Here is a 26,132-nt window from a genome sequence, read left to right as displayed (position 1 = left end):
GCCTACTCCCTGTAATTTGGGAGTCTGCCTGGGAGTTCAGGTCGCTGTTGGAGTTACACGGTGCTACACACAACCAGAACAACTGTTTGGCTTTCCCTGGGCATCTGCGTCTGTCTTCTGAGGATCAGGAGTAATGTGCAGCAATAAGAAGTCTGCAGTCACAAGGCATGCCTTTCTGCAGCAGTTCAAAGGGGACAGCACGACTGGGGCAGAGATCAGCAGAGCCCAAAGACAGCCAAGAGAGTCCAACAGCAGCACTGGGACAGTGCTGAAGGTGCAAAGCAGCACAGCCCCTCAAATCTGAGAACCAGGGTTTATTGGCATGAGCTTATCTCTGGACTGATGTGGCAAAACTGGCTGGGTGCATGGCAGTCTACTGCTCCTTGCTGCACAGGGCAGAAATATAAAGCGGTGGTCCAAGCTGAATCTCAGCTCTGTGGCATCAATGGCTAAATAACTGATTTGGAAGCTTGAGCTGCTCTGCAAAATTGACTGTCCTTTCATTTGTAATTTTGCCTCCCGGTTTGTTGGTATGTTGTCAGGCAGTGGACATCTTATTTATTCTTACCGAATAGTTTAATATGCAGTAATGTTAAAAGCCCCTTTCCTTATACTGCCAGTACTTTCCATCATATATGAGGAAACAAATTGGAAATAAGCAATTATAAAAAAATTTATAAAACACTTTGGTGTTCAGTGTCAGCATTTTAGAATATCCAAAATATGGCTGACATTTATATATTTAATATAGATGTTTTCATAATACACATGGAGTTAAACTTTCAAATATTAGCACTGTGAATGTTAATTTCAGACCCAGACAACTTCTTTCATGCACTAAGAAAAGACTAATATTTATAAAGTTTACAGCACTGCTTGAATGACAGTTAAGAAATTCCTAGTTTTTAAAGCATGATGGGACCATCACATGCATCTAGACTGGCATCCTGAATAACACAATACACAACTAGTGATTTCTTGAGTATTGGAAATTATTCACGCTAACTTTCTAAGTGAACTTTACATAGTCCATTAACTTATGATTTAACTAGAAAACATGTTTTAAAAAGACTTCCAATGTCAGTGCTGATGTTGAAATAAAAAAAAAAAATCTAAATAATCATATAAACAAATAATTTTCCCCTTTGCTTTCCAAATTCATTCACTTCAGAAGTGAAATCATAAATTCTACTTTAAAAAAGGTAAAATTCCTCATGTCATATTTTTTGTTATTTGCTACCTAATACTGACTTACAGCACTGATATATGCCACAGCAAAGATGTGAAAGTGTCAGAGCTCGTTTTCCCACAGCAGGTTTTGCTGATGTTACTTTTGCCATCATTGGAGGTAGGCACTGAAAAATCTTGCTGGCCTTGCAGACAGTACACAAAGAAGGTGGCTTTGACTTCTGCTTACACAATCCAAGAGGACATAACCAGGAACAGAACTACGCACCCACACTCTGCCTCATGATACCAGTTGTACAGAAGGAGTTTGAAATGCATAAACGTCAGTTACATTACTGGGGCAAATACATTTGTGGTGCTTGCAGATGCAAGTATCACGTAAGCTGTACATAAAGTAGTTAGCAAGTGAAATGGCAGTGGAGGAGAATACAACTAGAACAATACAACACGTTTCAGGGAAGGTGCTCAATGGATACCACATGCATCCTTAGAAACAGAAGAGGACTGATACAGGGAACATTATCAAGAAACCATAAAACTAAGCACGGACAACTGGGGCCTGTGGATGATCCAGCCACCCGACAGGCAGCCTGCGCAGGCAAGACCTCTACAGAAACTGAACTAACACCACTTACAGGACAGTACAGGAAAGCAGAACAGAACTCCTGGTCCTCCCTTCCAATAAATCCCATCTGATTTGTAAAAGCATCAAATTAGTTTTAACTATGAGAACCAACATATTTAGCCTCTCAAGTTAGGACTTGGTAATCATTCATTCCTAAATTAGTGACAAGTCTCACTAAGCTACATACTTCATATAATCCTCTTTTTCCAGCAGATACAAAAACAATGCAAGATTTTCCATTTACTTAAAACAAGCAAAACAAACAAGCGCTACATCTTGCAGTGAATTACATTTACTTAGTATGTGTGGACTTCACAACAACACAAGCAGTTGAATTGCACAGAAGAATAAAACATGATGATGTATTACAGTTTCAGTTAGAGATCTACCTAGCGATCACACCTACAAAAAAGGTCGATACGCAAATCGATATCCAATATGTCAATAACTAAGGAAGGCCACTGCATCTATACGAAGTTCTATCAAGTGACAATAGAGCACACATCTCTTTATTTTATCTCTATTTGAGCAAGACTGAAAAATATTTTTCTTCAGTTACATCATACAGGACTAGTAACACAATACAATGCTTACAGTGTGGTCTTAAGTTCTTACTTGCTATTTAAAGTACATTTAATTTATTACTTCATTTGATTGATTTAGTAAAAAGCATTAGTCTAATGTTCAAAAGCTACAGACACTAGAAAAAGGGCACGTTTTTAAAAGTAAATTCAATTAACCTTGCAAACGAGTTACCAGCATTACTACTGAATCCTCCTTCCTGAGGTTTTCAAGATTAAATGTCCTTCTGTAAGGGATATTTCAATTATTTGTAAGTTATTGGTTCAAAATTTAATTGCATAAAAGTTCCCAGTAGATGGCTGGGCCAGATTATGTAACAGATTGTTTTTACTTTAGCCCTGTCCCACTAACACTAACTCTTAAAATAAAGTCCTTCTCATCAAAAAGAGAGATACATCCCTTTTGTCCTCTCATCTTGAAATACTTATTCATTTGAGAGTCTGCTATATTGCTTCATACCTATGAATCACAACTGCATCATAGAGACAGTACTTATTCAGAACTTAACACATCAGCTACACATCAGATGAACTCTTAATCTCACTAAAAATCCTTGTTTCAGGATCGTTTCCAGGTTTCACTGAATGCTAACAGGAATGGGTCAGTTCATGACCTGGTAAAGATTTATACTCTTCCTTATATACTTAAAGAAGTATATACTTCCTTACATATTTAATTCAGCTCTGGAGTCCCCAACACAAGAAGGACATGGAGCTGCTGGAGCGGGTCCAGAGGAGGCCACAAAGATGATTCGAGGGCTGAAGCACCTCTGCTATGGAGACAGGCTGAGAGAGTTGGGGCTGTTCAGCCTGGAGAAGAGAAGGCTCCGGGGGGATCTTATAGCAGCTTTCCAGTACCTAAAGGGGGCTACACGAAAGCTGGAGAGGGACTTTTTACAAGGGTAGATAGTGATAGGACAAGGGGCAATGGCTTTAAATTGAAAGAGGGGAGATTTAGATTGGATATAAGAAAAAAATTTTTCACTCTGAGGATGGTGAGGCACTGGAACAGGTTGCCCAGAGAAGCTGTGGCTGCCCCATCCCTGGAAGTGTCCAAGGCCAGGTTGGATGAGGCTTTGGGCAATCTGGTGTAGTGGAGGGTTTCCCTGCCCATGGCAGGGGAGTTGGAACTAGATGATCTTTGAGGTCCCTTTCAACCCAAACCATTCTGTGATTCTAAGGAGAGTAAGAATTTTAAATATTGGGGACAAATAAACATATGGCTTAATTTTCAGCCCCACACACACTTTCAGATTGTTATGCTTTTATGCCTTCAGATGTTAAAGTTTGGGGTTTTTTTAGAGCGTTGGATTATATGGCACACTACAGATTCTGGAAATGCAACTCAGTCTGTTCCCCTTTAAAAAAAAAAAAAGACGTTAGGCATTAAGGAATGCAATTCAACAGTCATCTGCTATTTTGCTGAGTTCAGATATTTCTGGTTTCTCTCTACTTTGAGGTAGAATTGCAGACATTAATTTTAATGCTCTTTTGAAGCAGTTAGGTATCTACACTAGCCACATGAGCAGAAATGTGCTAGTGTAGGTACCTAACTGAGGTAGGTTCTGAGTTTATGTTTCTAATCTGATGTTGCAGCTTAACTGCATTGCAAATTTTCCAGTGCTATGTTTTTCTTGGGCGGGTGTGATTACATACGCGTCTCTACTGATGTATCTCATTAAAGTGTACCCTGGCTTCCCCCTCACATAACTGATAATGGCTCTTCACCAGGTATCAGTAGAAGTGAAGAACACTATAGTCAATACATCCAAGAAGCCTTTTTTAATATATGTATTAACATAACAGCTGTCAATTAGATACTGTCCAAAATCTCTTTCGACAGTGGGGAATCCTCAGCAAAGGTAACATTGCAGACATTTCATCCTGTCATCATGTCTAAAGAACTGCCTTCAAGTTGAGAAAACAGCCTCAAAAGCACTTCATGAAACTAAAGAGCAAACGATGCTTGAGGATCGAGTTCATTAGTTGCTTTGTTACTATGGTAGAAAACATTATCCTACACATAGGTTAAAAAAAATCACATTAAAATCTAGCATTGCCTCAGAAGTAGTGTAGGGTTACATGAAATGTCACCAGATGGCACTATTAACATAGTCTTCAAGTTCTTTTAAGCATGTGAGCAAGTTTTTAGCCTTAAAGAAAGCATACCTGTTTTGTTGCTGTTGTTGTTTTGGTCGTGAGGTACATGGAAGAAATGACTGCAGACGGCAGACTCTCATTACAGCCTGGGGGACAAAGTCTCTCCCTGAGAATTAAGCAGTAGCGAGGAGACAGACTATGACTCCTGGGTGCAAATCTTACACACAAAAAAGCTCATTTGAGGGAGTTGTGCTTGCAAGACTTCCCTGAGCTTGCTGAGGACCACAGACCTCTTTTCGGAAAACTGCTGTCTCAGAGGCATGGGCTGTTGTGACATAACCTCATACTGCCATTCAGTGTACAGACAACTAATGAACTTTAAAATCTTAGAAGATATTCTGAAAATTATGCATCCTGTTCTTTACATCACTTGCATAATGAGTCGAAAATTATTCTGTTTATGCAGATGCAAAATTATAGAGCTAAATATGCTCTACTGGATTGGGTAATGACAATATTTCAGAGAACTCAAGATTATTTTCTTACACGATGTTCATTCCTGTTTTAATATTTAATAACCATGAGTCAGAAACACTGAAGAGGAAAACATCAATGAATATCCTGCCAAGTACAGCTGGCTACTTCTCCTTGCCTCTTAAATACCTTTGCAAAATGCAGTCCTCAGAAAGACACTCCTGAGATACCAAGTTTTGAAAAAGAAATAACTTAAATCCCAAATGTTATATATAGTAATAAATATGTTCCATATAAGTATATATAATGCAAAAACAAACAAACAAACAAACAACGGTAATTTAGCCAGATTTGTATTCTTTGGAAAGACTGCTAAGACCATATGCTCTAATTTGGTCAGCAAGAATCACAGTTGACATCATGTCGAAATTCAATAAAGCAATTATTTCCCTATGTAATTGGCTGTCAAGTGCAAACTGGAATTTACAATTGGAATTGGTTGTCAGCATCAATTAACTAACCCACCACATACACTTTCCAGTGTTTTCCACAACACATTATATAATAAATAAAATCAAGGTGCTGCGTAGTTTGTTCTTCAAATAAAGAGCCTAAGAGTATTCCAAAGTGAAATCCTCAGTAAAGTGAAGGTTGAAACTACTAACAAACCTGCCCTCTAAGAAGACAAGCCTTTAGCCACTAGACTCCTGAAAATCATCATGCAGAAATATCAGTCTGCCACCTCTGACTGGGGGTTATTCTACGTGCTTCAGATTTATTATAGAAATCCCAAATCTTCTCACAATCCTCTCAAAGAATGTGCTGGGGAGTATAATGAATAACTCTTTGCATTAGAAAGATTCACAGGACTTTGATCAGTGTCCCAGGAAGCATCAGGTCACAATGAACTGTACAAGCTAATTAGGGTCGACCATCATCAGTCTATGTGAAAGCGCTGCTGTTGTCAATTGCGAAGTCACGCATAGTAAAATACACTCAGTAATAACCATTCATATCTGATGTGCTAACTAGGAGAGCAGCTACTTAATTTGTATTGAAGTAGTTGTGAGTCTTTTCATCTATCAATCTAATTCCACAGAAAATTAAATCAAGCCATAGCATCTTGATAAAAGAGACTGTAATGACTTATGTGTCATTATTTTGTTGCTAATTTCAAAAGAGAAGCTCAGACCTCATATCTGAAACCAGCTGGAAAAATTTTTGTATTTTAAAAATCTAAGGCAACAGTCATGTATATTTTAAATTCTTCCATTTTGTGATCTTTCTTTTCCAATCCATGGTCAGCCTAGGAGTTTAATTACTGAGAATGAATTAAACAGATGAAATATAAAAAAAAAAACCCTGAATCTATCCATCTTGTCCCTCTCCCTCCATTAAAATGATTCGGTATTTTTATTATATTCGGTCTTGTACCTACAATATGTTACTGTATCCATCACACAGAGAATACACAAACCTGTGCAAACGGGTAAGGCAATTGTTCTGTAGAGGTCCTTCTCTCTTCCTGAACCAGGCACTTAGGAGATTGCACATCACAGAATCATACAACGGTTTGGGTTGGAAAGAACCTTCAAGATCATCTAGTTCCAACCCCCCTGCCATGGGCAGGGACACCCTCCACTACATCAGGTTGCCCAAAACCTCATCCAATCTGGCCTTGAACACTTCCAGGGTTTGAGGCAGCCAGAGTTCCTCTGGGCAACCTGTTCCAGTGCCTCACCACTCTCAGAGGGAAGAAACCACTGCAGTAAAGTACAATTCTCAGACATTCTGAGAAACTGAGGCCAAGGTGAAAGCTACACTTTGTCAGAAAGCCTAAGAGCCTCTCAAGAATTTCTTTTCTCTGTAAGTGCTTTATCTGTCCCAGCCAGGCAATCAATGACACAATGCCACATGACAATGTCTCATTTTTAATTAGGAACAGTCTAACCTAAATAAAATAACCAAGATACAGCTGGCCACAGCTGTGCTCTGACAAATCGATATTCCGGGAGATGAAGAGCAAGCCTGTGAAGCTGACAGAGTAGCCTGGAACAACCAGGACACAGCTCCTAGTATAGAGTCTCCAGGATACAGCACAGATCCTTATTCACTGTTCAGTCCTAATCCCTGCTTGTCCTGCACCAGTCTTCATCCTGTATTGGACAGGAATCACTGGTCCTTACTGCTCTAGTTACTGCTTTTTAACCACTTGCCCACGGTATGCTTATGTTTCCATTCTAGTCCAAATCCAAATTTGCCGCACAGGCTCCTCCGACTGCTGGTTTCAGCCACTGGATGCTGGATGCTCTTTACAAGGTTTTTGAAAGAGTGCATCTCTTGGTTCCTTGATCTGGACCATAATTTAACCTGATCATGATACTCAACTCCACCCTTGTTGCCTAGGTCTGATCATTAGAACAATGTCTATTGCCAACAGGGATTTCCCAGACACTTCAGTTATTTTAACTTCAGGGACAATATGAAAGTTACTTTTTTAAAACTCAAAAAATGCACTTTTCTCTTGTCTCCCCTGTACTGAAAAACACCTGAGTTAATTCTGCTCAAATCTGAACGAACACTAAGACTATAAGCATAAACGATACATGTTGTTGATCTTGTATCTACTTGAGAATGCGTGAAAAAAATTTGTTTCTTGCCGTATTCTGCTTTTCTCTGTATTCTGAATTTTATTATTAGATCCACCTGATGTTTGTGTAGATAAGCACCACTGCAAAAGATCTTTGAAGTGGAAAATAAAGCCAATTATATTATAGAAGCACATGGCAGTCTGATCTATAAGATATGTGGATGTCAGTTTGGTAAAACACACAGCTTAAAAAGAAACAGAGACCACTACAAATGGGAGCTGCCTCTTACTACAAACAGAATTCTTATCTGGGTCACATCATCCAGCTGCAGAAAGATCTAAGATTTTGGAGCAAAAACATACACAATGACACAAGCCCTGACATAATTATAATAAGGTTGTTTTCAACACATGGAAATCTCTGGGGCAAACACTGCAGGTTGCTTATGCCTTTCTTCAAGAATTGGAGTTTTAACCTGCTGGCTGGACATTATCTTCCACCCCTCAGAGTGCTTATAACTATTTAATACTTCAGTGTTTGCAATGGACAAGTCACTCTGTTGGTGACAGATGCATTTCCTTTAGGGTGCCAGACACCTCACACTTTCCACCACTGTATACAACTTTTCAACCAGGATAACAGAGGCCTGTTCACTTCTAAACTGCTTAAAATTAGACAGCTAAAAACTGCAACGAACAGTCAAACCTTCAGGTGGCTCAGTCCTGTTGAATGTCAAGGGCTTTTGAACTTCAGTTCAAAACTGAAGCTGCAGTTCACTGGAGCCAACTGTCTTCACTCAGCATCTTACAGCAAAAGAGCTAAGCATTGCATGGTATGCGGCTCAGAGGCTTCAGATTGTTCATTTACCTAACCATGAATTCCTGTTGTGAGTCAGAACTGTTCAGCTTGAAAGCCGCTGCAATTAAGCTGATATGCCATTCAATGTCCTTGGCACAATTCTAATGAGATCTAAGTCACAGACAACAATTACTGGAAAAATAGAGGTTCAAACAAAGAAGAAAGTACTGACATGTTCCGTGAGAAAGATCAATGTACTTTACAGCAAAGAAACATAATAAACTGCTTTATCAGCCAAGTCTCTTTATCCACCACAAAAAGTGGCTTGTACCTGGATAGTACATCTGGCAACAGAATCAGGCAAACAAATTACTCCAGGAGATTAATTGACTGCAAACTAAGGCCTATACAGCATTTCTTTCAACAGACAAAACACAATGCAGGCATGCCTTTTTAAAAAGTCAGCAATCAATACTACCACAGTCAGCTGAGTTTTGTAGTTACCATTGTACACCGGCAGGTGAGGAAAAGCCACTTTTCCCTGCTGCTGTCATTCCCATCGATGGCCTCCTGCCCACAGTGCTAAGTCAGTTTTGTTCTCTATTTGAGAGGTTATCAGCCCTTGAAACAAAGAGGTACTTCCTTCTACTTTCAAGTAACTGAAAACTGCATTTTAAATGAAGGTTATCATTTGATGGGTTCACACAGTAACACTGAAAGAGCTTCCATGTTTAAGAAAGATTTTATATTACTCATGGCAGGTTTCATATTAATCAAGGACAATATATGTTTAATATCTTAATAAAACAAAGAGTTGTTAAGTAGATACTCCAAGATTAGTATTAAAAACTAATGACATTGCTAAGCAATAACAGCAATTTTTATTAGAAGAAGTCAAATGACAGGACAGCATATGCTGTTCTGTTATTTTGGCCTTATTTAAAATGTAAAAATCCAGTTGCCAATTGGAATTTCAATGCAAGTTTAGCAAGATGAGATTCTTGTTTACAGCTCTAGCACAGTCAGCTTTAGTTATTCTTAGAGGATATGGTGCTACTTGGGACTTGATTTCTGTTCAAATATTTCTGAATCATCCAAGTTTCTCAAAATAAATCTGTTATTTCTGTGAAAGAATTAGTGTCTTGCAACTTAGCTATTTGTAACGGCCTAAACCTGTGCTACTTCCCAGTACTAATCTAATTAATGTTCTGCCATCCATATGCCAGATGGCATAATTCCTCAAACAGATGAGAGAAAAACTTGTGATCCTCCCCTACATGTGGGTATTCTGAAACATCACCACTTAGACCAAAGGGCATTCACATTAAGGCTAATACATTTTTATTACCACAAACCATGAAGACTATATATTTGTCAAGTAGCCAAGACTGAGATATTTTGTTTGCTGTTCTAACAGGCAGCAAATGGAGCCCATGTGTTTTACACAAGAGATATTTATGAAGAGATATTTATAACAAACAAAACCTGAGCTTTCTGAAATTACAATTCTCAAAAAACGAAATGTCTGTTTACATCTACCTTAAGAAACAAAACCAAGCAAAATAGGTTTTAAACAGCTTCTTTACAGAAGAATGTGATTCATAACTAGCTCCAGATTCTACCACATGCACTTGTATGGAAAGCTAATGAGGCCAAACTTCAGATTTGCTGGCGTGGATGCCCTGTAAGAAAGGTGTATGGGCCATGTACTATATATCTGCATGCTTGTCAGGGTGCATCTCATTAACTTTTCTTGAATAATGAAACAATAGCATGATAAAATCCACCGGACCTCCTGAATACCACTGGTAAGTTGTTCCAAGTGCTAATGACATTTTCCCCAGGAGGCCACGTTCAAGGACAGTCAGGCATTTCACTGTCAATTGCTCAACGCCCTACAGAAAATAAGTAGAAACACCCTGTGTATCTTTGTTGCAAGGACAGCGATCATGCTCTTTGCTGCTTCCCTACCCTTCCACCTCATTTCTCACGTCAGCCATAAATCTTTTACCCTTGATAGACAGCTGATTCATAGCAAGGTTCAGTTTTTGCACCATGGGAATCAATGTATAAATTTAACAGATTCAAGTGCATTTTACAAGGTCATGATTAACTAGGAAAAAATATTTTAAATTTTATTTTTTTCCTAGTAATTACAATATGTTCCAGAATTTTCCTCTCAAAAAATGAGGCTAATCTAAAAAGAAACAAATTGCCAAACATTTTAAAATTTAGTCTTATTGAAAACCACGCAGGATGTTTTATGACTCTGGCAGATTCGCATACACAGTGAACAGGTACACTTGCAAGCCCTCAAGAAACTAACACTTCACGATGTTACTACCTATGAGTTGAGTTGTCATAGTACACCACAGGTACATAATCAGTCTATTACAAATGCAAAAGAAAATGCACATCTGATGTTAGGAGCTGTAGCAGAGTAAGTGTTCAGAAATTATTTACCGTGGCTTTGCAGGTTGCCAGTAACATGCAAAGCTCTGGTAATACAGTCATTTGAAATTAGATGCCAATATCCATAGATGAGCTCATCTTCTGACACTACAAAATCTTGTATATGGTTATATCAGCAAATTAGAATAGAATTAAGAAAAGTACAGTATTTTTTCTTAACTTGAGAAGTCATTCATCAGCTCTTCACATCAATAAGTCAAAGAAGCTTAGATGACCAAACATTGCTAGCAACTCTGGTACGACCAGAACCAGAACACAGAACCTTAGAACAGGGCATTTTCTTTTATCCCAAAGGCTAATATAGTTGAAAATCTGCAAAGAAAATAAAGTAAATAAAAACCCAAACACAACACACTGTGCCTGCTCCTTACCAGGGAGAGATGTGTTTCGTTTACTGTTTTAGCTTTTCTAGAACATGTCTTTTCTACCAGGTCTAATACTTCACAACTTCCTGTGCAACTTTAACAAGTTTAAATTATCTCCTTCGTCTGCATTTGTTTTTGAAGTGGTGACTGTTTGAGGAAGAGTGTGTTATGGCAATGACTCAATGTTTTATCAGATCACGACCACGAAAAAATGAAATTACTGTGAATTTATAGAATGGACAACTATTTTTCTGGGACTCAAGTCAAAACATTTTTCTTTGTAAAGATTTTAATCAACTTAAAAAGCAAAGTCTATCTGTTAATAAATTAGGTCCATGGTTCATTAAGAGAAACCGCATTTTGTCTAAACCTTTACCTTGAGAAGGAAAAACACGCAGTTTCTGGTAAGTCTACTGACCAAACAAGCCAAAATACTGAATGAGTTAATGCAAAGAATCCCAAGTACCATTCAAAAATTAGAAGAGTTCAAGCTATTTAATTCAGCTTACTCTTGCCATACACAGAGATTAAAAAATTAGTTTGTTGGGTTTTTTTTAATAAAGCCTCTCAATAAAAATGAAAATCATGGAATACATAGCACCACAGGGTATATATAACAAGCCTATAGTAATAGAGTCTACAGAATCTAGAACATCGACAGAACATTTCTTGTGTCTTCCCTAGTGTCACTCTAGAGGTAAAACAGAATAACTGAGTTTGCGATTTTCTTGATAACTTAATAAAGGTGATCTTGTTGTTTGTACGGCTCATGTCACTAGCTCACTGAGAGAGTGAGCTCAGGATCAGCTCAGAGATCCCTCAGGATCACTAAGATTGTACCTATATGGTCTTACACAGAGAGGAGCGAGCTGACTCTGCCTAAACTTGGAGCTTGCTGGATACATGCCAGAAGAGATCCAAATACCGCATATTCATGATTAGTATTGTGGACTGCTCCCACTGCACAGAATTTCACAAGGACTGTCAAAAGAAATCTTCAAAATTAATACAAAATTGAGTTAATCCTGTCTATAAAGGTTGCAAATTGGAAAAAAAAATGCTAAATGCAGATACACATAAAAAAAAGAATAGCTAAACTGGTCTATTGTTATCATCACATATGATGTAAAGCCTAGTAGCCTAATTCTCTTCTCTTCCTTGTGACAGCATGTTGAAGTCATACTACACACTCATGTCCTTCCAACCCATCCTCCAGAGAAACAAGCTGCAGCAGCAAGAAACACCCCATGCAGGCAGCAGGTTGTCTAAGAAGACACATCACAGCATCTGTTTCCCATCTCTGCCACCAGCACAGTCTGCTACAGAAATTTTCTACATCCATACACTCCCAGACGTGCTCTCTGTATCCACACCTGAAACATGATTCCCACACTATATCTACACAGGAACATGCGGCTGCCTCACTCTGCTGCAACCTTGCCTGGTGGGCTCTGATCATCAAAGGCTTCATGCTTCCCAGCTACATTACATACCATCAAAGGAAAAAGCAGTACCTCAAGATAAGGCCTGAGAAACAGAAAACTTACTAGCCTTTCTCATTTTCTGGGAATATAAATAGAGCACAGTTTTGCCTCATTCTCCTTCCTTTATAAAGACTGCATTTTTACTGCAACAACTTCTCATAGTCATTCATCCTTACCAAAGCAGTTCATTCTCATCTTCTGTTCCTCTTAAAAACCTCCTAACATCTTTGAGCTAAAACTGTATCAGAACTTCACAGTCATGGAAATCTCCAAGGGCTGGATGAACACAGTCCTCCTTCCTAAAACCAATCAAGAATTCTCCTTATTCAGCTCTCTTTAGTCTTCTGTTTCCCTCAGGTTCAGAGAGTGGCCAGGCATACCATTTCCTTGCTGACCAGATTTTTTGCTTGATGGTAATGGCGGGTCTGTCACACCAGCAAAATACAGCATAAACTAGAAAGACACTAACATCTTAAACGTAGTTCATCTGCAAAAGCCCATGGTGATGGATTCAGTGACCCATCTCTTCTCATATAACAGAAAAAAAAATAAAGTACCCAGATACTAGCATGATGGAAGAAGTACAAGAACTAAAGGTACTAAACAACCTTCTGTGATGAGTTCATTTTTGCTGCTTTCTAAGCCTTGCAAAGACTATCTGAAACATATGACCCCTATGCATCTTGCACGGATAAGCATAAAAAAAGAAATTAGAAAATTAACTCCAAAGCTTTTCACTGTATGTGGCTGAAGGATGAAGGCAGAAGATGGCTTTCCAAAGAGGAATTCATCACTGTTTTTCAAGATGTGTGATGATTCAGACTCAGTATTTGAGATTAGTGTTACATTCAGTGGCCTTTCAGCAATCCTTGACAACCAGAAGCAGAAGTAGCAGACCTCTGCCTTCAGGGGAAATGTCAGCTCTCATAAACACGCATGACAGATTTTTGAGAACCTTATCACAGTTAAAGCGGATCAACAATCTTGCAGACAGCTTGCTTTAATTTGGAACCAAACTCTCCACTGATTCACTGAAATGCCATGTTCCTAACCCAGGCTTCACACTAATGCGTTTAACTGAGTTTAACAGTTTGAGTTTAACTGGTGATATGTTGTAGATTTTCAATCACTCTGCCTGCAGAGCTATCACTTATAATGATTTCTACAATATTTCTCCAATCTGTACGTCTCTTTCCACGACAAGTTATGAGATAATGGACCTGCTTCACTGGTGCAGACATAAAATCAGTGTCACAACTTAGCAGCTCACATCGTTAATTTACACAACAGATTCAGATCACGTTTGTCCAGGCATTCACAAGCCAAGAGCCCTTGTGAGTCAGTCAGAGTTGAGCAGCCCTGTTTCTCAACAGTGGCTCATTTTTAAAAAAGGACTCTCAATAATCTCGGCAGTCTCAACATAAATATTCCTTAATTCAGTTTATGCCCAGCCCACTCCTTTAAACAAACAAAGCAGACCTTGTGTTCATGCCATCTACCAACTTCTGTAACAGATTACCATCAAATATCTCAAACAAGGTTTGACAAGTGTGTTTGAATCACTTGGAAACTGTAAGATCACAGGACTGAAACTTTGTCATACCAATTATGTAAAGTCACTGGAAAGAAATCCATGCATTTTTGCAAGCAGGCAAAGTAGGCTTTTCATGGAACAAAAGAAGCCTTGTCTTTTTCTATTATGTGACAACTCCTAATTAGAATCAATGATTTTTTTATTGTTGGCCCAGATAAGCTTGTTTGCATAGCTGTAATTTCTTAAACAGAAATCTGAATGTTACTAGGAAAATACATCCATCAGCAGTACAACAGACCTTGAAGAAGAACAGTGGCATTGCTTCATGTTTACATCTGATTAATCTTGCAGGCAATTCTGCAAATGTTAAACAGTAAAGAATATAGTAAAGAAAAAGCAATTTAATTTTGTTTGAATGTATTTATAGAAATGTACCAAGAGTATTCATAAAGGCACATTGTCTTCTTTTCTTTGAGCTTGTGCCAGTTGATGACCAATAGAAAGCATTCAAAGAGAGAAAAGAGAGGGAGGGAAATTATTTATAACGATTCTTTGTATCGAGCACACTGCTTCATGGACGATGAGGAACATTACATTTCAACATTTCATGAAGAAACAGTTCTTAAAAAAGAATTTCTTACCATAGCGACATCCCTCTAAAATGATTCACTTGTGATCTTGAACTTCATAGCACTGTGAGTTAATTCTCAAGAGCTGAGTACTCATGGAATACAGTTGCTGTACATTCTTAAAAATGATGATGAGAAAGTATCAAACCTAAATCAAAACAGTCTTTAATAGACAGGAAAAACAAGCACTCTGAGTAGATAAAGGTGAAATTAGAAAACAAGCACCACGTGGCTATACCAACGTTTAGCAAACTCAGATGCACTACACGGAGCTGAGTCCCATGGCAGTTCTAGACAAAACAGTCACAGCACCCTCACTAGCTCCTCTTCCTGAATTTCCTTTTCTCAGTCAGTTCAGCACTCTACACAGACACAGACAGCAGCTTCACAGTGACTACCTCTAAAAAGACCTCCCTCTTTCCATGCAGCCTTGTTCAGAAAGGTTTGTTCAGTAGTTATTCAGGCTTGTTAACACAAAATCAACAGAACTGCATTTCTGTAATAGAGGACACTATTGCGTTGGCTGTATTGGTAATATCTTCATCCAAGAAGCCTATTTCAGCCATTTATAGGGAGAGTCCACTATAATCATGTTCTGAACTTATAGATACTGTTCAGAATCTGTAAGATTCCTTACAGATATCCTTAAAGATATCCTTATAGATACATAGATATCCTTATAGATACTGTTCAGAACCCTTACATTGTCCAAGTCCTTTGGAAACCTACCCTGCAACTATCTATCCGTAAAAGTACACAAGCTTTTAGCATCTGCTAAATGCCACCTCGGCTAATTTGGACTACAACGGCAGTGAAACAGAATTGCTCCAGTCATTACAGAGAATCAAGCTCATTCTTGTCCTCCTCTGTGTTTGGGCTACTGTGCCTGAGACTGTGGGAGATCTGATCACTTTCTACAACTATCTGAAAGGAGGTTGTAATGAGGTGGGTGTTCATCTCCTCTCCCAAGTAATAAGCAATAAGACAAGAGGAAAAAGCCTCTAGTTGTCCCAGTGAAGGTTTGGGTTGGATATTAGGAAAAATCTCTTCACTGAAAGGGAACAAGCTGCCCAGGGAAGTGGTGGAGTCACCATCCCTGGAGGTATTTAAAAGACATGGCACTTTGGGACATGGTTTAGTGCCGGACTTTGCAGTGCTACGTTAACTGCTGGAATTGATCTTAAGGGCCATTTCTAACCTAAACAATTCTATGATTCTATGTAAACATGTGTATAAACCTGGGTTCAAGACATTTCATTTCATTGAAACCAATGAAATTACTGAGTTGTGTGTCACTGACTGCAGGATTCTATTGCTGTGAAACTTACCCTTTAAAAAGTCACATGACCAGTCCCTTCTTTTGATTCATTTAAACATTACGCCAGTGAGGTGAGGCCGCACCTGGAATATTGTGCCCAGTTTTGGGCCCCTCGCTTTAAGAGAGATATTGAGCTCCTGGAGCGAGTCCAGAGAAGGGCAACTAAACTGGTCAAGGGGCTGGAAAATAAAACTTATGGGGAGCGGCTGAGGGAGTTGGGGCTGTTTAGCCTGGAGAAGAGGAGGCTGAGGGGAGACCTGATTACGGCCTACAAATACTTGAGAAGGGATGGTGGGGAGGTGGGGGAAGGGCTCTTTACATTAGTGATGGGTGATAGAACAAGAGGAAATGGGCATAAGCTTAGTCAGGGCAGATTCAGGTTGGATGTTAGGAAGTATTTCTTCTCTGAAAGTGTTGTCAGCCACTGGAATAGGCTGCCCAGGGAGGTGGCTGAGTCCCCATCCCTGGATGTGTTTAAGAAAAGGGTTGATGAACTACTTAGGGGTATGGTTTAATGGGGATTAGGGACAGTTGGACTGGATGATCTCTAAGGTCTTTTCCAACCTAGAAATCTATGAAATCTATGAAAATAACCTCACAGGTACAGCCAAAGAGAGCAAAAGGTCAGCATCTACCAATTGCTGCTGTGGAGTTTCCACAGCTACCAGGAATTCTCTTTTTTTTTCTAAACCAAAGGAAATCTGAGGGAATCTCAGATACCATCATGTGGTAACTTCTGGCAAAGGTTACAGATCTTATCTCAACCACTGGCATACTAACCATTTGCATTTCAACATCAATTTTTCATTCCACTTTTTCTTCTTTAACTTATTCCTACAAAGTACAAGCTAATGCACAGATTAATAAATAAATACAACACATTTGAACGTGCCATATCTACTTTATATGAAGTAGTTCAGGAATGAACACTAAATATATATTACCATATAATGAACAAGGTTTTTTTGTCGTTAAATCAGGTCACTGAAAAGAAAAATGCATTCCAGATGCAGTAAGATGGAACAGAACCTGAAAGAAGTTTCAATGAACAGTAAGAGAGCCCAATACATTTTAACAGCTATTTAATGAATTCCTATTCCAAACAAGCCAACTTCAGGTGCCTTGCATGCAGGTACTCTTCAGCTTCACAAATTTCCATGTAATAAAGCAATGCCAAGCACAGTCACCTACTTTGCTTTCTCACACGAAATAGAATGCAGGACTCTCAAATTTATGCTTTTTAAAATTAAAGTGTATTTTTTAGAACAAGAATCAATTTTATAAAAATGGGCAGGAAGGAAAAACACACCATGATTTTTCAGTACACAGAGAAAGTATATTGGATCAAGTTGCCAAGATCTAATTTGAACATGCAGCCTCAGCAGTAAATTCAGTTAAAGCGGGAAAAAAGAGCCTGAAAAACACCACAAAACAAATCTATCAGAACCAGTATGGAATTATTTTTCTCTCCTTCCTAGTCACCTTTGTACAGAAGGACAAGTACGTTCTGAGTTTCTGACCTTAAGAATGCTTGACGTTTAGTTTGGATCTGATTGTCATGATCGTCACATGCTTTTACGTGGGAGGACTTGATTAACACTCACCCTGCAACATTTATCTTCCAGAACCAAAGGCGACTGCTCATCCAGAACCAGAAGGAACTAATGACTAGAGTATCACTTGTAGCTACAGTTTATCACTTCAAATTTTTACAACACAGATCAATAAAAAGTAGTTCAGATGTGGCAAAACAAATGCTGAGGTCAAAGGAATATTCTCCTTGGCTCTGATTTTAACTACAGGCACATCAAGTACTTCAGTCCTAGCCGTTCTTCAAATCTTTTCTCAAATATACGATTTTGCCATCACAAAGTGATAACAAGAAGAAAATGGTTTTATGAAGTTCAGCTTATAATTAGTTATGCATCTGATTCTCCATTATCTCTATTAGTATTACAGTAATACAACTTAGAAGTAACCCTGACCTTTCTTACTAAAACCTTGCAAAGCTTGCTGAACTTTCACAGTAATCCATTAGGATATACAATACAATATATAACAATACACTTTCAACACTCAGCTGCACAGAAACAACTACTTCATGACAAATATACTGACTAGAACCTATTGCAACATACAATTAATAAGAAGATTGTCTCTTGCAAAACATTAGCAACCATCAACACACACAATGCTCACACAATGACCAGTGCGTGATGTCACAGAAGTGACTAGTGTTACTGGTTGCCTTTGATTATAGGATGTCTTGATACATTACATTAAGATAGTTCATCCCAAAGACCTATCTATCACTTCTGCTATATTCTCTGTAGTAAATCTGGTTGCTCCGCATAATGGATGTGTATTTGGCATTTTTCCTTCCCTTGGTCTACTATACTGCCCCATATTTGTCTGCAAATGGCAGTGGATGTAGACTTTCTACTTTATAATAATTCTAGAGAAAGAGGCATCCTACACATAGAGCTGCAAAAGAAATTATTGAAAGGCCCGACTTGGACAAAAGAAGATTACGAATTTACTGGTTTGATTTATCACTTTGATTTATCATGCAGAAATTCATACAGGTTTAGTGAAAAGTTTCTGATTTCTTTCATATGATTTTTTGTCAGTTACAGAATCATACTTCATGATTAACTTGCCCAAATTCTTCTTCCTGATACCTCACCTAAAATATCAGTTGAAAATCTTAAATTGTAATGATATGATCATAAATTTTAGTGCTTGGTGAGAAAGTATGAAGTTTGGTTGAACAGTTTCTTAAATATATTGATAGACTTCCAGACCATGGCTCCTTGGCACTAGAAAGCCAAATATATTTTTCCAAATTCACATCATTTTTGAAATAGTAAACATCTCTTTTTTTCCACTTGCTACTCCCTTGAAAAATTACTTCATTGACTCCTACTGATTTTTTTTTCTCCTTCTCTCTTTCCCCACAAAGCTGACAACAAACCTCTGAGGAGAAACTGAAGCTAATGGTAAACTCTGATCCAAAATATCTGGAAAGCAGAAAAGAGAATATTATAGAGTTTTCAAAAATATTCAGAGAGCAGAAAACCTGAGTTCAGGCTTTGCTGCGACAAAAAGGAAAGGAGAGAGTCTTCCTAGTCTCGTGACACAATCTCTACCAGGTGCTCTAAATTCAAAAGAGAAATCCGGGAAGATATCCACTATCTGTGAAGGAGACTGGCCCTTTGAAGTAACAAAGCGAAAGTAAAAAATTTCCTCTATCTACCGCACAGACATCTACATCATGGTAAGAAAACTACTCAACAAGGCACACACTGAAACATACCCTAACACTGATTCATATTTCACAATGTATAAACAAATATGGTTTTTTTCAAATGAATAATAATCAGCAGTAACTCCTAGGAATTATATATTCATTGTTTTCTTAGGTTACGCTGAGAATGGAAATAGCACTGGTGAAGCTGATTTCTGGTGACACTAAATAAGCACTTGGTGAGGGTAAGCTAATTGTCATCCAAAATACAGACAATATGTAAGGCAATCAAGAATCTGAATTACAGAAATTATAGATGGGTCACTGGAGTCTAAACGTAAACTGATTGCAGGGTTTACTCGCTAGATGGTTACCCCATGTGATTACACACGTGTGAAACAGGCTCCCAGTGATCCTAAGAAAAACAGCAAGAAAAACACAACTTTGGAAGTTGAACGCTCACTGCTAGAATCTGTAAACAGAGATACTGTCATGTGTTTTATTCCTATTGTATTCATGGAAACAGGGCTGTGGGTCTGGTTTTGCCAGTACTGAAACAAATGGCTGCCTTAAAAACAACTCAACTCTTCTCAGTTTCTCATGTAACACTATGCAAGATACTGCAAATTCCTCAAGTCAAAAAGGAGCAACATGATGCAAGAATATTTCAGGATAAATTCTCCTTTATTCTATTGCACTTTTCCTGCACGTATGCTTCATGCAGGTACTCCGCTTTCTGAAGGTCTACCGTATCACTTTTGCTGTCTACCGTAAAAGTTTATAAATTTAGAACATATATTTTTGTCTAATCCTATCTGTCCATGGATATAAAACTAAAAAATACCTTTCTGTCTAGGTGGAAAGATGGAGCAGTCATTCATTCACACAGACTAGTTAAAAAAGCACATCTTTAACTAGGAAAAACAGAGGCAGAATTACAACTTCTCTATATTTTCTTGAGTAATAGCGAGGCTGTTATTGGCAAAAGAGACAGAATTCAGACTTACCGTGCATTTGTTTGGCTTCTCTCCTGAGTGGACTCTCATATGAATCAGCAGTTTATAACGGGCATTAAATGGCTTGTACCTTCGTGGGCACCCTGCCCAGAAGCAAGTGAAGTCCTCTCCCTTCCTTTGGTCTATATGGATCTTCTCTATGTGCTGCACAAGTTCCTCTTGCTGGTCATACAGTGCACCACAGTCAATCCAGTGACAGCCATGCTTGCCATTGAAATCGTCTAGCTCACCATCTTCATCAAGCAGGGAGCCTGGGGCAGATGGAGGCAGAGGCAGCAGGCGAATGTGACTGGGGAGGCTGTGTGGATGCTGGTGCTGGTAAGCACGATACGGTGGAGGTGGTCCTTGTGGCAGAGGCGGTGGCAGCGGGTGTGGAGGAGGTATGTTGACCGTACGGCCTGAGAAGTCATCCAGCCATTCATTTTTCAGAACACCGACCACCTGGTTGTCTGTGGGCAGCACATCCTGCTGGATCACCATGTTACTTGTGGTGGCCATCGGCAAGCTGGCTTGCTCCAGCTGCTGCATCCGCTGGTACTCACCAGCCCCATTCTCAACGCACCCTGGGAAGGTGACATTGCCATTAGACATGAGAAGGCCTTTCTGGGCAGTTGGAATAGTACCATTTTGTGGTATACAGCTTCCTCTCACTCCCAAAAAATGTCCATAGACATCAGGCTGTGGGGAAATGTTTGATGGTGATGTCCTGGAGCTGTTGATGTAGGCCACCAGAGAGGTTGGAGACGTACGGATGATTGTATTGAAGTCAATCCCAATGCCGTCAGACAGAGGAGACAGAGAGAGTGTTCTTTTTTTGGAGCGGGCTGATTGAGATCGGGCTGAGGAATGGCGCGGGCTAGAGTAAGGGGAATGTCTATTTTCCATGCCATATAAATAGGATGGTAACAAGTTAGAGACACAGTTACTGGACACAGATGTTTCAGGTGAAAAATTTACTAAGTCCCCCAGCTCACTGTCATTGTGTAAGCCAGAGTCGCCAGGAACAGAAGGAAGCGTCCTGTACCCATGTGACCACTTTTGCTTTACACTCAAAGTGGACTGACTTTCTGACAAGCTTAACGTCGTAGAGGCCAGAGACTCAAACGACAAGAGCGACCTGGAATAAAGGCACAATAAAGTAAGCAAGCGGTTAGACCATTCAGCAGTTCAAATTTCATGTATGTATACTGCTATAAAAGGGTTCTTCTATCTTCACACAAACATAAAATTAAAGAAAGGCTACGTGAGAGAAGTTCTCCCTAATTTTAGGTAATCAACTTTAGCACTCTCAGTTAATGTACATACACAGGCAATACATAGGTAACAAGGTCACTTTGGAAACCAACTTCAAAACTTCAAGATTTTGAAGAAAAGTTGCTATAAAGGTTCTTGATAGACCACTGCAGAAATTAACGCAAATTTTTTCATCTACTGTGGTGTAAATAGGTTTGAGCTTCTGAAGCCAAAGCACTATGCTCTTGACTTGTATGAAACTCATATTAATTTCATTTTATTATTATTTTTGCTAGCAAAGAACACGAAGAAAACTGACTAATAAAGAATAAATATTTAACCTGAATGACTTTGCCAATTGCAATGCATACAAATAGTATTCTCTACAGAAATAGCTCAAGTTTATAAATACAGAAAATATCTAACTTTACAAAACAAATAAAATAAATGAATAATGTAGACAAACTGGTCCAAGGGGTTTATTTAGTTTTTATTTGATGATGCGTCTGCTTCCAAGTCAGCAATTACGATTTTTCATGAAAATATACTCTTGCTGTTATCGGTTTTTCACAGAAATATTAAGAAACCTGTTTATGCTCAAAATGTCCTATGAGTAGCTTTTAAACAAAAGAACTCATAAGCTGTCAACAATATTGTTTTCTACAGAAAGCTACAAAAAGGAAATACAAAGATATCAGCATCCCTGATTCATGGCTGCAAATGCTGGATAGAGGCCAAGTAGATTTATGTCTTTAGGTTTCCAGTTCATATCTTGGCAAACATGGATTTCCTGACAACCAGTGTTGGTATCAGTATATAAATTCCTACTTTTAAGGGGCTCTAACAATAGGAAGAACCATGTATGTATCTAGATAAAGCTGGAGATCTCACAGACACAGAAGCCTCTGCATTTTATGTTTTAGAGGTTAATTTCTGGGATTATTATTTTCACAATACACTTTTGAAGAAGCATAGAATTTCAACGGCAGGCCAAGTACATAGGAAATTTGGTTTCTCTTCTGAATCTAAAATGCATTTTTGAATGTGGACAAGTCAATCACTGCTTCTTAGCTTCTCATATAAAAAACAAGATACACAATAGTTCCTTCTATCATACAAAGACTTCAGGAGGTCAAATTAACTTTAAAAAAGACAGCTAATAATAAGTGCTAATAGGTACCTTAAATCCCAGGTGTTGAAAAATATTTCCTAAAGCTCTAAGTAAACAGTATATTAAATATTTACATGCAATAATCCAAAGCAACAGTCATGTAGGCAAGCAATATGTATTCTTATTTATAAAGATAAGTAACTGACTATAGGAACTTATTTAACTGCACGGTTTTACATTGCTGCAATCTTCAAATTTTTAAAAGAGAAAGTATTCACCATGAAGAAAATTAATAAAAACAAATCTCATCTCTTTCTTGATACAGACACAGTTACAGCAAGTACCTTTGAGGAGGCACTTCTGCCTATTTTACTTGCTCCTTTTTACTTAACAAGAAAGCAAGTTTTGATGTCTACTCAGGGTAAGCAATATTACAGTTGCTTTTGAGTTCTGCAACGTTTTCTTATAGACATTGCTTCAGGAAACAAGGATCCATGAGACACACCTGTCACAGCTTATAGTTGCATTGTACATCTGCACTACAGCCCTACTGCAGTGACTGTGGCTTCGGTGGAAATACATGGAACTACTTAATTTAAGAACTGGTGGTAGGCTAAAACTGGAGATCTGAATCCCATTTAAAAGAACATCAGTCAACTCCAGAAAGCAAGAACAGATTCTAAACAATGCCTCTGGAGACATTCCCAGTGAATATGACAATATTTACCAAATTTCCACAATTTTGCTTGGTAAATTGACTTTTCACCTCCGAGTTCTGTGGATTATCTTTCAATTAGATCAGCAAGGTTGAAAGACTACATGCAAACAATAGGTGAAGTCATTCAGGTAAGAGATGTATATAGTTTTCCACATTTGGTTCTAGCTGCAGAAGTTAAAGCTGAAAAATCAGTGTCTTTGTTACCTTATTCTGCCCACCACACAAGCACTCCCTGAGTGATGAGGTTTCTCCTGCTACTTAATATTACAGTGTTTTCCAGCACTTGAGAGTCGACCAACATGAAGAAAGAAAAGTCAGTTTGCAGTGACTTTGTTTTAAGGGCTGGATTGTGTGGCAAGAACACAGCCCAGTCATCATCAAAGAGCTGGGGAAGGGAATTGGTGCTCAGGGCACCGTGGCTGCCCCCTCAGCCCCTTTTTGTCTAGAAGGTTGGCACAGGCTAGGGGAAAGAGAAAGCAGTATGCAGGTGCTATGCCTCTGCACTGAGGTTTATTTTTGTAATGCCAAAAATTCTAATCAGATACACAGCAGGATCAGCCTCACTCAAAAAGCTGCTAATGCCGAACACAAAGGGACATACCCATCAGTGAAGCTGAAGAAAAACTTTTAGAAGTCTCATAACAGGACAAACATTAAAAGTTGGCCCAGAATTTCAGGTATACAGTAAGTAAATGCCAGATCATCTGAAGAAGTTGGTTCTCACTTAAGCCTCTAAATTCAAAAGGAACAAGGATTCCAGCTCTCAAAGCAAAGAAAATTTCTTTAAAATCCAGCCTACACTGTGACTAAGTAGTTTTCTGGGGGAAAACAAATATACCTAACATGGAAATTAAGGGCCAGCTATACCACTGTGACAGATTCTCAGATGGTATTAATCGGCACGTCTGCTTATTTTAATCTAAACCAGATGTGAGTTTGGACCAAATATTTTCTGAACATTTAAAAGAGATTTGTGCAATTACTTTGTATTCTTCCTCTTGTGTACAGAGGCCATAGTGTCAAGTATAAGGCAATCTTAAATCGTAGTCATGGAAAAGTGAAAGCAATGTCATCTTATCTATTTGCATGGTCTTCTGTTTTACTAGCCAAGAAGTCTTTGTTCTTTCCTAGGTCTTTTTTTGACTTGCATCAAAGTAACTGGCAGTATTGCATTTGATTTCAAGTAACATAACTGAATGCTCTGAAAAGATTCTTGGGAATCTGAAAAGATTCTCAGGAAATTCTCAAAAAAGACGGGGGGAAGTTTTACTCAGTAAAAATCAAGACGTCATTTTTGGTCAATTCAGCAAATAATCTGGTTTGGATTGAGCTGCCAGAGCATAGTTCATGATACCTGAGAGATACAATCCAGAGAAGGCACTCAGACCATGAAGGATTATGGAGCCAGCTTAGGTAAATGGAGTTTATTAATTAAAAAAAAAAAAAAAAAAAAAAAAAAAAAAGGTGTTTCAACAATCTCTGAATTAAAACCTAACTTTAAACTTGTTTTACCCTATAAAATAGCCCATTTGAAGGCAAAATTGCTGAAATGGACAGTCTTTGTGTGATAAACTGATTTTATAACACTTTCACTGATAAATCATTAAAAGCGACTCTGGGGACACTAGTGCCTCGATTGTGCCAGAGTTTCAACTTCAGTTCACCCTTAGTAAATGTTTCTTTAAAATAAAAACAAAAACGTATAACTCAGTACTGACACAGTACACCAAATCACACATTCAGATAAGAATAACAGTGTCTGGAACCGTATAGGCACACCTAAAACTTATTCAGTAAGTAATAGTTCATTAATGATATTTTCATATCATCAGTTTTGATCTGGCTCAAAAGCATGTCTCTGGATTTGTCATGTGTCATGATTTTAGCACTGAATAGTTTTCCCTGGGTTTACATAGGAAGTATACTTAATTTGGTAAATTATTGCAGGGACTCAGTTTTCACAACTGAAGTGACAGAAATGTCATAAACTATCTTATATACAGTAAAGGAAGGTTTTCTTCCAGTTACATAATATCAATTTTAATTATTTCAGGAATGTTCCTTGGCTTGTAATAAAGTGATATAGTAAAACATAAACTGTTTTGAGAATCAAAACTCTTGCAGCTTTTTGTAAATAAGAACAGTCACATTTCAACTCAGTAGGCAACTTTTGCACGAGTGACATCTACAGAAGTGGGAAGGCTGCTTCTGAAATAAAACTCCAAAATGTTTTATCACTATGTTTAACTAACATCCAGGGATGTGCTTAATGTATTTGTATGGAGGTTGCCTAAATAACTCTTCCTTTCATTCATGTTTGTCTATAATGCTCACAGGCATAATCTTGAAAGTCATTTAAACATTTTAGAATTAATGAAATATTTATTTGTGGTTTAGTGATACAAAAAGGCAACATTCACAGGCAGAGACTGGGAACAATTGATATGATTAACTTCATTATGTAAACAATTTGAAAGCAAAGGTATTTGATGCAGAGAGAGAAACCTTAACAGGGCATTTAAGTTTATTTTCTCTGACATTGCTGTTACTTGACAGGCACTAACATAAAACTCCCAGCACTATGGTAAGCTTAAAACAGGTCTCTGCCCCTGAAGATGTAACATGGACTATTTCTGCTTTCCTCCTCC

At 38.3% G+C, this 26,132-nt stretch overlaps 1 protein-coding gene across 1 annotated transcript in view; it reads right to left on the bottom strand.

Moving 5' to 3' along the window:
• Window positions 1–26,132, bottom strand: part of GLIS3 (GLIS family zinc finger 3) — a gene marked incomplete at its 3' end in the record, with an annotated part of 181,826 nt that overhangs the window by 118,216 nt on the left and 37,478 nt on the right. Inside the window, exon 3 of the mRNA XM_086629924.1 lies at window positions 20,414–21,539. Within this exon, the coding sequence (XP_086486050.1) occupies window positions 20,414–21,539 (1,126 nt within the window). The remainder of the gene's footprint in view (window positions 1–20,413; window positions 21,540–26,132) is intronic.

Source organism: Tauraco erythrolophus, chromosome Z, assembly GCF_009769465.1.
Source record: "Tauraco erythrolophus isolate bTauEry1 chromosome Z, bTauEry1.pri, whole genome shotgun sequence".
In the NCBI taxonomy this organism is placed as follows: domain Eukaryota; kingdom Metazoa; phylum Chordata; class Aves; order Musophagiformes; family Musophagidae; genus Tauraco; species Tauraco erythrolophus.
The sequence above is the reverse complement of the archived record's forward strand: the minus strand, read 5'-3'. Positions and strand labels throughout refer to the sequence as shown.